The sequence below is a fragment of the Anguilla rostrata genome, chromosome 9 (genome assembly GCF_018555375.3).
Source record: "Anguilla rostrata isolate EN2019 chromosome 9, ASM1855537v3, whole genome shotgun sequence".
Classification (NCBI taxonomy): Eukaryota; Metazoa; Chordata; class Actinopteri; order Anguilliformes; family Anguillidae; genus Anguilla; species Anguilla rostrata.
In genome coordinates, this window is record NC_057941.1 from 25,766,437 (window position 1) to 25,782,548 (window position 16,112).

The 16,112-nt window shown below is 48.3% G+C and overlaps 1 protein-coding gene across 1 annotated transcript; it reads right to left on the reverse strand.

The window, feature by feature from the left end:
- Nucleotides 1-2,676: 2,676 nt before the first annotated feature.
- On the reverse strand, nt 2,677-16,112 carry heatr6 (HEAT repeat containing 6). Its single transcript, XM_064351357.1, has 20 exons — nt 15,424-16,112; nt 14,978-15,085; nt 14,559-14,699; nt 14,111-14,226; nt 13,251-13,365; nt 12,998-13,099; nt 12,479-12,622; nt 12,054-12,343; nt 11,382-11,559; nt 10,741-10,947; nt 10,065-10,164; nt 9,231-9,607; nt 7,883-8,005; nt 7,529-7,615; nt 6,519-6,653; nt 6,107-6,229; nt 5,621-5,745; nt 5,144-5,240; nt 4,627-4,831; nt 2,677-3,742 (listed from the first exon to the last, which is right to left on the reverse strand). Exons 1-20 carry the CDS (start codon nt 15,745-15,747, stop codon nt 3,177-3,179), a joined length of 3,663 nt encoding a protein of 1,220 aa, XP_064207427.1. The 5' UTR covers nt 15,748-16,112; the 3' UTR covers nt 2,677-3,176.

Consider the following 16,112-nt stretch of genomic DNA (forward strand, 5'->3'; position numbering starts at 1 on the left):
TACTTCAACATAGCAAATAGATCAAGCAGATGGACCAGCCTGTGTCTATTTTTCAATATGAATTACAGGTTCCCCAGTGTAAATAACCAAAGCATCTAAGCGACCTGCAGACTGAAATTAATATTTCCATTCTCCGGTCCTGAAGGCCTCGCTATTTCATCACAACTTCCATCACAAATAAACATGTATACTAACAGCTATTAAAAAAAAAAAAAACCATTTCACTCTGTATCGTGCTAAGTTTAAAGCTGTCCTTGGTGCAAGCGCAATGATGGAAATATGGTACGGGGGACGGGCTTATCAGCTCAAAGCAATACCTGCATCCATATGACTGCAATAGGAAAGGAGGTAAGGGGGGGTGACTCACAAAGAGACGCTCCATATACACCGAGCAGGTTTACGCCACGGCATTATCAACTTACATAACCCTGAGGATGGGGAAAAGAACACGATCACAACACGGCACATCTTATCACACCGCCGGGGGCTGTAAAAGAACAAAAGCCGCTGGCTGCCGGGGCGCAGTGGGTATTGGAATCAGGGCGATTAGATAGAGGACTAATGGGGGCGGAGAGTGAGGGCAGTGGAAGCTAAAAAACAGAGTCCGGCACGGAGACGCGTTCTGAAGCGGGGCTATTATTCCGGGAGGCGCGCGATGAGTAACACTCGGGTGTTTATCCAGAATCGCACAGTGTCCCGGGCAGAACAGAATCGAGAACCACAATATAATTTAATGGTGCACAATAACCGGCTATTGGCATGTTTATGACCAGAAACAAGCCTGTTTTATACGGGGCAGTTTTTTTTAAAAACTAATGCTGTTTTATTTTCTGCCTTGGTGCAGATATGGAGAGAGAAACTAATTCAACCACAGTTCTGGGGTTTCTATGAAAATGTACACAGAAATGTTCAAGGGTAAATATATTGACAGCGCTTTGTCATTTTACTGCTAACTTCAGATCTGTGACACATAAAGCTTGCAGGATTTGCCAATGTAGAAACTAGCTCTTACCTTCACTGGTTTCAGACTCTACAGGAAGTTATCAATAGAGTAACTGGGATTGTGTCAGCCAAGCCTGCCCTCTTGTGGCTGACCCATAAAAAGGCAAGCTAATTTAGCAAGGACATGCCTATTTGAAGAAATGCTACGTACCTTTCAACCGAAATTGGTAGTTTGGGTACCACGTCTGATGGTATATTGGGTATATTTCTTTCAATTTACTGAACATTTTGCAGAGATAACTTCAAAATGGGCACCAGTGACTGGAATAGTATTGCACAATAAATGCATCAACAACTTCATGGTATAACAGGAACCCCTATCCCTGGTCCTGGAGAGCCACATAGTGAGATGGATTTTTGTTGTTACTCAGGACTTAATCAATCAATGAAATCAGCTGATTACACAGTTACCTTGAAAACAAAAACCAGCCGATATTAGGCTCTCTCCTCCAAACAGACTTCATCCAATTGCACATATTTCCAAAAATAGGCAGATGAATTCCTTTATGCCACTTTGTGAAATACCCACAAGACCAAGGACCCCTATGATGTAATAGAGGCCAGAGGAAGCACTTGACATATGAAATGTACCATTGCAATTCCAATCCAAGTTCATCAAGCTCCACATCAGGTTTTAGTCAGTACAATTCAGTTTATTCAGTCATTTCTAATATGGCCTAAAAAATCTATTATCATTTCAACTTCTGAAACTTAAATGGCCTAGATCAGCGGTAACCAACCCTGTTCCTGGAGATCTACCCTCCCCTTAGGTTTTCACTCTGACCCTAACACACTCCACTCGACAGCTAGAGGTCTTTTTGAGCTGCTAATTAGTAGAGCCAAGTATGTCAAATTAGGATTAAAATGAAAACAAACAGGATGGCAGATCTCCAGGAACAGGGTCGGTTACCACTGGCCTAGATAACCTGCCGCATTTCTCAAGTGTTTCTCAATGGCGGTGCAGACAGCCAGGCTTCGCCGAGGCGTCAGCAGCCTGCTCATCTCTCACTCCCCCGCGCTTTGTCTCCGCGGTTATCGCCATCTCGGTTTCCCACCCTGCTCGCTGCTCGCCAGCTGGTCTGTTTTCTTGTTATGAGTGGCACTCTTATTTCATAACTCATTTTCCTTCTCATGTACGCAGCTACCCATCGGTGAAGTATTGCTGGTCCACCTTCACAGCATTACCAATACATGAGACGGTATTAGTCTCATTGATTATTTACTGTTTGTCTCACATTTTCATTTTATTTTGTTCTTTAATGAAGTCTTTGAGCAAAATTTACATTTCTTCAAAACCTAAAAATGGACATTAAAGGTACATTTTTAAATGTGATATTTGTGCTTCAATAAACATTTACAGCACCATCTGTGCTGTAAGGATGCACCCATGTTGTGCTCAGACCATCTCAGAAGAGACTAGCAGCCTCTCCCTCTGTAAAATTTCTACCAACACTGGAAGGGCTGGCATTAGCATTGATGGGTCTGTGAAATAAAAGGGGGTCACTATGACTTCAATATTTAGGCTCACTGTGCAGAACGTCTTTGTAGAAAGGGAATGGCACCAGACTGTTTGTTTCTCACTCCCACAGATGTATAATTTGTGTTCCAATATATTTGGTCATTTACCACCGCCTGCTGGTCAAGATGTGCATCACAAATTTCTGCAAACCAACATTTTTCAAAGTTCAAATTTTTTAATAACAGCAGGAAGATAAAAACCTATTCCTTGTTTGTGCACTCCGAGCCTAAGGGGTTTCCTGTATCCTGGTTCTGTGTGGTTCATTAAAGCTAGTGTGCACATCATCATCCAGCTCTAACATAAGATGGAGGAAGTTCATTCAGCCAGAATGGAACATATGACAAATAGGAATGGAAGAACTGTGAGAGTCTAGTCCACAGGAATCAGTATGAACTAGTGGTAGACACTCCTCAGGTCTTACCTGAATTTAATTAATTGAGAGTATTCTTTACTTTTTCATTAAATTGAAAATTTTATCATTAAAACACTCCATTAGGACTGCAGGACTGCTGTTTACTGTCCAGAATCCAGCATCCCGCAGAGCCTCACTGGCTCCTGGCCAGGGCACGTTAGCACATAGGCATGTTAGCACGTTAGCACGTTAGCTGTGCCCTGCCTGCGCGGAGCCCCATGGCTGTGCGGTTTGTGCAAGCGCTCAGGCTGAAGGCTCTTTCAGCTCTTCGCACCTCTTCAGCACGTCCTCCAGGAAGCCCACCACGGCGCTGAGGGCGTCCCGGGCGTCCCGGGCATCGGGCGAGCCCGCAGGCAGGCCTTTAAGCTGGTCGAGCGTCGCCCCCAGCTCCCTCAGCCTCTCCGCCGGGTCGGGACAGTCCCCGGCCTCCTCCCCCTCCCCGCCGCCCGTGTGGTAGCGCACCAGGTGGCCCTGAACGGCCTCCCCGGGCTCCCCCGCCAGGGAGGCGGCGAGCGCGGGCAGGTCGGGCGGCTGGCAGAGGGACAGCAGGTGCATGAGGGCGCGGCAGAGCTGGGCGCGCAGGCTGGCGCAGTAGCGGTACTCCAGGAAGTCCTCGGCCTCCTCGCTCCGCTCCAGCGCCTGGGACAGGGCCCGCCACACCTCCCGGAACTGCGCCGCGTCGCCGTAGCGATCACGCGCGGCCGGCGCCGACAGGGCCGCCGCCGACTTGATCCTCACCTTGAAGTTCCGGCAGGAAGTGACCGCGCTGCACAGGGCCGAGTACGCGTCCGCCGTCCAGGGGGCGGAGCCTGGGAAACAGGCGGGAAAACACGTAAAGGCGGCGTAACCCCAGGGGATTGACAGTGATGGGCACTAATTACAGAGCCAACGCCAGAGAAGGATCGGTCGGTTTCCTCCAATGGCTTCTTCCTTCATGCTCCTGGGGGAGATTCTGCATGCTTTTTGTGGGGATTTTAGTCTGATTTTAGTTGGACCGGTACTTCTCTCTAGGGGTTTCGTCATACTTGTTCCTGGTTATGGTTATATACTTTGTTGTACGTCGCTCTGGATAAGAGCGTCTGCCAAATGCCTGTAATGTAAATGTAGTCCCAGGTCTGCTGTGAAATGTATTGGACAAATATGTAAATTATGTATGCGTTTGTGTGTCTGTGTGTGTGTCTGTGAGTGTGACTTTATTTTTTCTCTCATACCACCCCCTAATACAGCTTCCTGAATCACTGATCAAACTGAATCAAATCATTTAATTTGAGTTAATTCAATATTAGGGGGTTAACTGTGTTCAGCCAAGCCAGATAAAATATGAAAATTAAGGGGTGTGAATAATTTAAAGGCTTTTCTGCAAAGCTTCCTGCCAAGATTCCTTTTGCCGGTTCAGTGTCTTTAAAGAAATGCCGATTAAAGCAGGAAGAATTCCTGGAGGGCCGGTCTGTATGCCGGTTTCTCACCCAATTATTCTTGTGTAATTCTTGCTATAAACAGCTATATATACAAACGTTGAGCTTCCCTCCCATACTGCACCACTGTAAAACTTTTGGATCAAAGATACAGAGTGCAGTAGGCAGACGTAGCTCATGTAGTCTCCCAAAAAACACAATATCAAATAAACGATTGAGTAACTGATAAGGCTGCCGAGGCGGAGGCGGGACCGGGGGGCGGGGCCTGTCACGCTCACCGAGAGGGAGGGCGGGGTTCCTGAAGGCGTTCCCCAGGGCGTAGCAGGCATTCCAGCGCACCTTCATGGTGGCGTCGCCGCGCACCGTGCCGATGAGCGCCCGCACGGCCTCCTCCAGCGGCTGCTCGAACCCGGGCCGGGCCAGGTGGGCCGGCTGCAGGAAGTGCAGCAGGTTCCCCAATGCTCGTCCCGCGTTGCTCTTCACCTGAGGAGGGGGCGGGACCGCAGCACGACTCTCAGCCATTCAGAGAGCGCCTTTGGACATGGGCTGAGAAGTACGACTGTTCTGACAGTTCTCATTTGAAAAGGTAATAACTGAATGGAATCTAGTCTTATTATATGTGTACTCCTGCAGACCTGTTTTAGCACGGCTGCAATCAAATTGCTCCAAGGGCACAATAAAGATTGACTGATTGACTGATTGAGTGGCAATTCTAAATGATATGAAAATTGGCAGCATAAAAACTTGCTGGAGAAAAGCTCCTTGAGCTCGTGAATGGCTCCCGCCGTCACTCACCCTGTCCTTGTCCCCCGAGGCTCGGGTGGCCGAACACAGCATCTTCAGCAGCAGCAGGTCGGAGAACTCCTCCTGGAAGTCCCGTCCCGGAGATTCCCTAAGCGAAGAGGGGGGCAGAGGACACGGTCAGCAGGCCCGGTCAGCACCAGGACCATCTACACCCCAGGGTTTGGGCTCAGGTCCCTTTCAATTCAGTCGGTTCAGGACACAAAATCGTCGACTCATTTCCCCATTTGAAAATCAGAACTGAGCCCCGTACTCTGCTGTGTGTGTGTGTGTGTGTGTGTGGGGAAGAGCCAGAGAACACAGGCAGGTAATTATGTATGTATCAGGCTGTATGTGAGAACAGGGCCAGGCAACGCCTCTGGCTCTGTGCGTTATAAGTGCTCCTGACACATGAAAGTACTGTAACGCAGGGGGCGTGTCCGGAGATTATGATAGGCGGGGAGATGAGCGCACGTGCGCACGGGCACTAACATGTTGATGGTGAGCGTGTCCGTCAGGTTTCCTAGTGACCAGGCCGCCTTGGCACGCACGTTGGGCGAGCGGTCATCCAGGCAGGTGAGGATGGCATTGGCCGTGTCAGCCACAAACATGACGTCCTGCACAGGGGGAGAGAGAAAGGCAGCAAGAGGGAGAGAGACAGAAAGAGAGAGAAGATCAGGAAATTTCGGGCAGGTGTCTGCTCCCTGGGTCCTGGGGGGCCGCAATGCCAACTGTTTTCATTGTTACTCAGCATTTCATGACTCAATTCCAGCAGTTTCCTCCAGTGTATACTCACCACTCCCGACTTTGTGGCTGGGAATTAATTGCTGATTTGAGACTTAAAAACCCCTGATCTAAGGACCAAAGAACTACATTTTTCACACTTCTTTTACCTGGATCAGGTCAGTTATGTGTGAGGTGTGAAGTTGTACATGTACCAGTGCTAATGCAGGTAAAATGCAGGTAAAATGGCCGTACCTCCCGGAGGCTGGGGAACAGGATGTAGACCCCCAAGGCTCTGACTGCTGCTGCTTTCACCAGAGAGTTCTCACTGTACGTCAGGCCCAGCAGTACGGTCAGACACAGCATTTGGCTCTTATCCTGCAGCAACACACAAGCGCACATTTCTAATGGGACTGTCAGTTCTGTGTGCGTGCGTGTGTATGTGTGTGTGTGTGTGTGTGTAAGTGTGCATGTGCACATGTTTATATGTCATCTGTGTGTGTGTATATATGTATATGTGTGTCTATGCGCGTGGGTGTATACCCGTATGTGTGTGTTCATGTCCGAGTATGTGTGTATATGTGCATGTGTGTGCGTGTATGCATGTATGTACGTGTGTGTGTGTGTGTATAAGTGTGTATATGTGTGTGTATACTAGCGCTCTGACCGGCAGCTGGCTGAAGGCCTGGGGCAGGATGGAGGACAGGGTATCACAGGCGCTGGTCTGCAGGGTGGGGTGCTTCTCGCTCTGCAGAGCTCCGGTCAGCGGCCCACTCAGCACCTCTGACCAGAACTGAACCACCTGCAGCACAGAGCACTCCAATCAGCACTGAGTCACACATACACAACCACACACGGTCATACACACACAACCATCAAAACTAACGCACACATACACAACCATACACGGTCATACACACAGTACCATTAAAACTAACGCACACATACAGAACCACACATGGTCATACACACTATACCATCACAACTAACGCACACATACAGAACCAACACACGGTCATACACACAGTACCATTAAAACTAACGCACACATACAGAACCACACACGGTCACACACACAGTACCATCACAACAGACCCACACATACACAACCACACACAGTCATACACACAGTACCATCACAACAGACCCACACATACACAACCACACACGGTCATACACACAGTACCATCAAAAATGACTCACACATTCAGAAACACACACGGTCAAATACACAGTACACAATACCATCAGAACAGACCCACGCATTCAGAAACACACACGGTCACATACACAGTACCATCACAACAGACCCACGCATTCAGAACCACACACAGTCATACACGCAGTACCATCAGAACAGACCCCCGCATTCAGAACCACACACAGTCATACATGCAGTACCATCACAACCGACCCACACACTCAGTGTCACACACATACAGTACGATCTGTGTGGTACGTTTTCAAAAACAAGACAAGGAGAATAAAGGCTTTGGTGGGCAAAAACACTGTAAATGAATAAAAACGCACCACACTGTGAGAGAAACAGCTCTTCAGCAGAGAATGAGCGGGGGCGTGGCCTGCAGCTGTACACCGGGCGCGGGGGCAAATGGACAGACAGACGGACGGACGGACGGACGGACGGGCGGGCGGCAGCGGAGCCCAGCTCTGACTCACCTGTCCCAGGGGCACCCTGCAGCTCTGCGGCACGCTGGAGTCAGCTCTGTGCTGCTGGATGATTCCAGAACCCAGCTCCTCCAGGAGCTGAGAACACACGCGAGCTTGTAAACTGTGCTGCCTGACAGGAGTGTGTCTGTGTGCATGTATACGTGTGTGAGAGGAGCGTGTGCCTGTGAGTGTGTCTCAGAGGTGTCTGTGTTTGTGCGTGCGCGTGTGTAAGAGCGTGTGCATGTGTGTGTGTGTGTGTGCGCGCGCGTGTATACGTGCATGTGCATACATGTGTATGTGTGTGCACGTGCGTGTTCGTGTGCGTGTGCATGTGCATACGTGTGTACTGCAGAGCAGTCTCACCTTGGCCCCGTGCAGCTGTACAGATGGGTCAGGCTCTCTGAGGCAGCGGGCGCTAACCTCGGCCAGCTCCAGCAGGGACCCCTGCACCAGCGTGAAGTAGCCCTTCACCAGGTGAGCCAGCACCTGAGCACACAGACACACTGTGTGACTGACAGACCACAACTGCCAGAACCTGAGCATGAACACACACTGTGTGACTTAGAGACCACAACCGCCAGAACCTGAGCACGAACACACACTGTGTGACTTACAGACCACAACCGCCAGAACCTGAGCACGAACACACACTGTGTGACTTAGAGACCACAACCACCAGAACCTGAGCACACAGACACACTGTGTGACTGACAGACCACAACCTCCAGAACCTGAGCACGAACACACACTGTGTGACTTAGAGACCACAACCTCCAGAACCTGAGCACGAACACACACTGTGTGACTTAAAGACCACAACGGTCAGACAACCGACAGTCCACATTTCTATATGAACCACTCAGTCCCTGCCTATTTTCTGCTGTGGTCTGAAGACGCATCTCTTCAGACTGTACCTGGACTATCACTACTCTATAGCGCACTCTCAATCTAGGATTGCTCTTATGACTTGTATCCTTCCATCTTGTTCCTCTAGCACTTTCATCCAACACTTCTATTGCACTTATCGTTATCTTGATGTTGTAGCTCCTCGTCACGCCTCCTAGTTTGACTTACCATAACTTTTTGACCTAGCCTATGCTTACTGCGTGAAATGGACTTAATGTGTTCATGGCTTTGGATAACTGTTACATAATGAGTATTGTACCTCTTATCGAACCTGTGCTTTGTAGTTGTTCCAATGACCTTTGGTATGCACTTGTTGTACGTCGCTTTGGATAAAAGCGGCTGTCAAATAAATGTAATATAACCGCCAGCACCTGACCACGGACACGCACCGTGACAATCAGAAAAGAGTACTGCCCACTTCCAAGGGCGATTGCTTGGCTTTTGTATATAATAAAGTAAGACCAGGACACTCCACCCATCTATATCCCTCATTTATCTGCAGACTGGAGTATCTACCACTGCATGTCTGAACACCATTAGCGTCCCTGTCTCTACTCCATGACCTCGCAAGCTGTTCCACGCTTCGAAAACTCTCAGTGTAAAAAAAATACACCCCATTATCTGCCACAAATTTACCTTGACCTTTATTTTCTGAGCAAGCTTGCAGAGCACTTTCATTAAACAAAGTTGTGAAAGGAATAAAGGTTCATGTTATTACTGTCTTCAGTTTTCAAACTCTTTTCAAACGCAGTAACTATTTCTCTGCCCCTGTTAGTCAATATCGAGGCTCTGCTTCTCCTCTCACCTGTAGGGCCTCCAGCCGGACCGGGGAGGGTTCCAGGGAGCCCGAGGAGCCGGTGCCCTTGTCGCTGTCAGAGTAGGGGTCCTCGCGGGGCAGCGTGACCAACGACACGCACAGCTGCAGCAGCCAGCAGGGCTCTGCCGGTGGGCCCCCGGCGTCCCCCTCCGCCAGGGCCCCGGGGGAAGGCGGGCAGCAGTCCCTCCTGGGGGTGTTCCTCCAGCTCAGCGGCTCCTGGGGCGTGGCCCCCTCGCTCCCGCCCCCCTCGCCCGCCCCCCTGTAGTTTCCGGGCTGCCGCAGGAGCAGCTGGACCTCAGGGAGGGGCGCCTGAGTGGAGAGGATGGCCCCCAGCAGGGTGAGGCTCGACACCCGCACGTTCACGTCTGCTCGAGGGCGGGGTTTGGGAAGAGAAGAGGAAAGGTTAATAAGCGATGGGTCGCATTTCAGACTCCGCCCAATCTGACTCCTGTCCTGCCCAATCAAATGCCCTCTTCCCTTCATCACTACAGATCTCTGGGCAAACCACCACTTGCTCCAGGTAAGGAGGTTGAATGAAGGATCTTTCAGATTTGTGGCCCAACTTAGCTCATGTGAGAGGAAGTGTCTTTCTACTGGGGCACTACTTTCACAGCATCCCTTCAGCAAGAGTACAGCCAGGCACCCAAAGCACTATGGGAAACAGTGTTTCGTACAGCTGTGATGTACTAAACACTGATTGGAGCCAGAGAGCTGAGATTGGAGTCGCGCTCACAAAGGGGCAATGTATTTTTGTGAAACGAGCCGGAACTGAAACGGAGGAGGCCGGAGGGGAGGCGGGGCGTCCCAGACCAGAACCCTCACCTCTGTGCCGAACGTAGGGCCGAATCTGCTTCCACAGGGGGCTGAGCAGGCCGGGCCGGAGGCGGCCGTACGGCACGCTGGACACCAGATGGGCCAGGCACTGCGGAGAAAGGGCAGCACATAACCGGAAGAGCCAATGAGAGCATCGCACTGTGAATCACCATGACGTTATCAAACACTGTACTGGGTATGACCATATCGCCCAGCTATGCTTAAAACTGAATCTTCTGAAGTTCATGGTGCAAAATCAGGGATCATTTTTAAATGCGTGTTTTAATATTTCAATAGGCTGTAGACACACCACACAATGTGAGGGGTGCACATTTCTTTGTGAGCCATTACATTCTTTTTAACTGAAGGAACTGTACCAGTGACACCATCAGAGAACCATCAGTAATGAAAAGAAACTTCCCCTTTACTGCCAAATTCAGTACTTTATGAAGTCGTAACATGTACGTGTGCATACGTGCAAGTGTGCGTATATGCATGCATGTGTGTGTATGCGTATGAGTGTGTGAGTGCGTGTGCTTGGTGTCTATATGCGTGTTTGTGTGTGCGAGTGCGTGTGTGCTTGTACGTGTACGTGTGTGTGTGTGTGTGTGTGTGTGTGTGTGTGTGTGTGTGCGCGTGTGTGCCTGTACGACTATGTGTGGGCGCATGCGAGATGCAGTAATACCTTGATGACCTGAGTGAGGGTCTGAGAGGAGGACTCGGCCATCAGCGCCAGCAGCAGGCCGCGGTGCAGCTCCCTCAGACTGGCCGCCAGCGTGGCAGAGAAGGGCGTGAAGGCCTGGCGTGGGGCCCCGGTGTCCTCCGCCGCCGACAAGAACTGCCGGGAGCCCTCCAGCAGGGCCGACAGCGACTGCAGGGCCCCCGCACGCACCTGAGGGGCCAGAAGATCGGGGCCAAAGGTCCAAAAAAGTTAGCATGTACATCAATACTGCTACACACTTATGCAAATAATGAGGCACACAGCAGGCCCAGGGCTAACCTTAAGATATGACCTTAAGAAATTATACACAGACAGCAACAGGCTCATTTTAAATGAATGAGTGCCATATCCTATTTGATTCTGGAGCCCTTGTCATGTGAATGGGGACCCACAAAATCATGGCTGGGCCCTAATTAATTAGCTCAACATTCAGCATAAATATGTACAGCAGAGATGAGTTTTACAGCAGCCCCAGCAGTACAGACCCAAGGAGAGAATGCTGCTCCAGTACTGACCTTAGGAGGGAATGATACAGCAGTACTGACCGAATGATACGATTCTACAGCAGTACTGTCCGTATGGTAAGATGCGACTACAGTACTGACCTTAGGAGAGGGGTCCTTAAGGACGATGGTGAGCAGGGTGAGGGGAGGCGGCCCACCAATCCCAGGGGCGTCGGGGACGAACGAGGACCAGTATCCGTACAGAACCCTCTTCTCTACACACTTCACCACCGACAGGAAACAGTGCAGCGCCCCCTGCCTCACACGGGCCTGGTACAGCCTACAGGAGCCAAACAGGGACAGCTAGCTTAACCCTTACACTAACCCACAGCTATCAATGTGCGCACAACACTTATGCTAACCCACAGCCATCAATGTCCACAGAACATCTAGACAATAGTTCTCAATCTATTAGCTCACTACCAAGTTGAGTTTCTGAATTTAATGTTAACTATTTCACATAGACTATTTGAAGCTAAATAAAGTAAGTCAGCATGCGGTTTCTTGATTTTTGTTTACAAACGGCAGAAAAATCCAACAATTATTCCACAACAATGACCAAGAGTACCACATGCTAAACTTGGAGAACAATCAATCAATGAAATCTCAAGCAATCAGACTTAACTACATCACCATACTGCTGAGGTTAGGGTTAATGGGTTAAGTCTATGCAAAGCTTTGGGTAACACCAAATTAAACTGGTGCGGTCTCGAAACAAAGGTGGTTTACAGGAAGCAAATGGCTTGATGATCAACGTTTTGGTCGTCTCAGTACCTAAGCTTGCTCTGCAGCCCCCCTTCAGGATCAGAGAACTCAGAGTCTGAGCTGCTCCTCTTCCAGGAGGGGTACAGGGAGGGGAAAGGGGATCCTGGGTGAAGGGAGCGTCCAGGGGAGGTGGGGGTGGTGGTCTGTGACCAATGGCTTTGAGAGTCTCCTCCGCCTGCCTTTGCCAGACCCAACCCAGGCCCCGTCTCCATCTCTCTCCCCTCCCCCTCTCCTTCCTCCTCCCTCCTCCCCTTTGGCTTGGTCTTCTTGCTTCGCCCGCCTGGCTTACGCTTCTTATTCTGGGGAAAGGAGCTGACATTAGACATTGACACAGCCCCCAGGCCCTCTGATTGACAACCAATTCCGCCAGGAGATGCTTCAACACCCACATCCCACCCTCAGAAGCCACCCGTCTCTAAGAAGTGGACACGTACCCCTGACGGCTTGTTCTGGGTTTGTGTGTCCCGTGATGGCTCCGGCTTGGTGGTAGCGACACCCTCATACTGGGGGAGTGGTGCGGGGTACAGAACTGCAGGCATCTCCAAATTCATCCCCGGTAACCCAAAGAACATGTACTTCTACAAGAAGGCATGATGGTGTTAATGAGTGCCACTTTCAGACATACATTTTCCAAGAAACATATTAACAAGAAACTTCCACAAATAAACAGGAATGGCTGCAGCATCAGATATGGGCTGTATATAGTAATACCACTTTTACTTTCTGTAGTTTGAGAACAGAAGTGTAAAGAGTCTATCCTTTGACCAACTACAAGCAAATATATACAACCAGAAGTTCCAACTACAGACCAAAGGCTTCATTACCTGAGGTTTTCAAAGTAGATTTCAATTATTAAACTGGTATTATGACCTTTCAAAATAAATTAATGAGTTAAAGTAATCAACTACATGAAAATCTACTGCCACAAAGGTTGTGAGTTGCATTATGGGTACCTTGAGCACAGCCAGTAGGGAACCAAGCTGTTCATCTGCCTCAAGTTTCCCCTTCCCTCCATTCAGAAAGTACTGCATCCCCTTTAGGGCATTCTGCAATAGCTGAGAAAGAAACATGACAGTCAGAATCCTCACATATACTGCAGATTTGCAGAATGAAAGCAAGCAAGCCTCTAAGCAAGCAAGTCTCCACGACACACAGCGCAAAGGAATAACAATGCCAGGGATGAGAATGTGTGGCCACGTCACTGACTGTGCAAAAGATGATGTCATCTACGTTGGACGGCTTGGGAGATTGTATCATCTCAAGGAACGTTCTGAAGCAGATAGTTCTGTAGGGCTCGTCCAGGCACGGTTGGCCAGGAGTCCTGACAAGAGATCAGAAGACCATATTATACAAAGACACAGTGTGGAATACTAGATTTTCCTAACATTATAAGAATGAATGTCCTGTCAACATCTAAAATTTTAATTTGAGAGCCTGCATCATTCATTTGACCTTCATTGTGTACAATTATGGGCTACATTTCACTGGGACTTGACCTCTGCAGACCAACAATGTGTGTGCATGAATTAAATAAAGAAAGAAATGCCTTTGCTTCAAGAACATACAAAGAGCAGCATGCAGTGTGGATGGAGATACTATTGGGATGGAGGAAAGTATACTCTCAAAACACACTATCTTCCAAAAAGTTCAAAGTAAATTTCATAAACAATTTTATAAACAACTTGATTTAAAAAAATGTTTAAGGTGAATAAAGTGCTCATTGAGGTTCAAAATGACAAAATATTTCATCTCACAATGTTGTTTTTAGACTACAGCGAGCACATTATCTTTTGAGTTCATAAAACAAATTTATTAGTAAATTTAAATTAAATTTAAAACAAATTTAAAAGTAAGCCTTGAATTTAGACTTTTGTTATTTATACAGCAAAGCTATATCCACCCTGAATAAGGTATACAGTACCAGGCTGTTAATTTATACCAGGCTGTTTACAACCAATACATGTATTCCAATGCATACTGTCTAGTTTCAAAGCATACTGTCCTGTATTAAATTCTGAAATAACCCCTGGGCACCTCACACACACAAAGAGTGTGGGGAAGCTCACCCAAGGCACAGGTTAGCCATGCAGTGCACAGCTGCACGTCTGAGCTCCACGTCGAGCTGGCTGGGGCCACTGTTCCGCAGCAGGAGTCCTCCATGGCCCAGCAAGTCTGGGAGGTGCTGAGGAGTTTGAAGGAGAGGAACAGTGCATTAGCGGTAAGCAAACATACCACACACGAGCACACAGAAAAACATGAATATGTGACAACCCGCCGACTGCAACTTGGGATTCTTCAAAAGCTCTGATTCCAAAAGTGCATTTATGCCAGCAATATTTGCTGACACACAATTTAACTTTAGGAATTAAACAAGTTGATTAAAAACATATAAAGTCCTATTACTGTCCACTCTGCACCTATGGCTAAATGTATGTCACATTGGAAGGTTTAGCACAAAACAAGATAGGGAAACCAAGAAAAAGGCGTGAACGGCTGATATCTGTGCATTATTACCCTCTGGCATTTGGGGCCGTTGGCATACACAAGAGCGGCCAGCGCCTGTAAGATCTCAGCGTGGGTCCAGGAGCTGCAGGCCTGCAGAGCCCGAATGGAGTAGGACACCAGCAAGTCCAGACTCTGCTCATCTACGATTACCTGCAGACACCCCACACACAGGTCTCTAAAACCCACCAAAACTACCATCCCATATGCTAAATCAGTGCAGAGACCAGCCAAACTAGACCGCTGTACTGAAAATCTACCATCAGCACCTTCAGCAGTACAAATATAGAATTTACATGACACATTTACATTACACATTTTTAAAGTTATTTGTCATTTGTATTTTAACAACTGGAACAGAAACTAGCAGTATGTTTTACTTAATCACAATAATTCTGTTAAGAATGCCCGCACAACACATTCAACGTTACCTGAAGCCGGATAAGGAGGTGATGGACAAGTTGGCAAAGTTTGATGACAAGGTGCTCTTGACTGACGTGCACCAGTCTGCTGGCTTGGACGAGCAGTGCGCACACATCCTGACAAGTTGACATCACGTACTCCATCAGTCACAGTGTAGCGTGCACCTAAATTATACACTGCCATGCGGTGGTTGGACTGGTAAATTAGCTAGATAGCTACTTGGATAACTCGAATACAGAATTCCTGTGGCTAACTATCCACTTCAGGAGGACAGTAAACGTAATAATGGGTTGTTAAAGTAATACAACGGCAACAAGTTATCTACATGACAATATCACAACAACCCATTATCCTCCAGGTTCACTTAGACCTCTTCAGAAATTAGTATAACCAGCTAACTAACCATCATCATAATTAAACTGTGGGTTTGCCACGTACATGAGATTTCACTTACCTCCGGTCCAATGTTGCAGTTTGAGTAGGTGGTGTTATAGTTTTCTGAGATTAACTGATCGAACAGAAGGTTTAGTTCAGTTTTAAAACTGGCATTGTCGGAGGGTCTGAGCGAACAAAGCTTAGAATAACAGCGGCTGAACTGTACGCCAGCATTGCCCGGTGCCATTTGCGTTGCATTTAAGGCGTCGTCAGGACTGTTCACGGACAGAAACTCGGGGCCGTGGACGGGCGGCACCTCACGGCTTCCAGCCGGAGAAAACGCTGCACCGGCGGCCATTTTTTTACTGAAAGTGGGCTTTGCTATGGAAACACAAATCCACATCCTGGGTCAGGAGTGTGACTTGAGGTGTCCTTCCTCTTACGCACGATCTCCGTTTCAAGCTCCATACGGTGACCTGTGTGTTTGTGTTAAGTCTGCTCGTTTGCCATTACAAGCTTATTAAGTAAGTAATTATTTAACTATTTCGCTTTCCATGCCCACCACGAGGAATGCAATATACAATGTTCGAGAAATATTATAGCAATGAATAAAGGTTTAATTGAGATATAGCTGGTCTGAGGTCATGTGTTTTGGTTAAGGAACAGCTGGACTTCGGATACCTTCTGTGCCCATGATAATTTACTAAATACTATACAATACAATGTGAAGTAGTGTACAGGGTTTTTCGCACACACTCACTAGTGTTA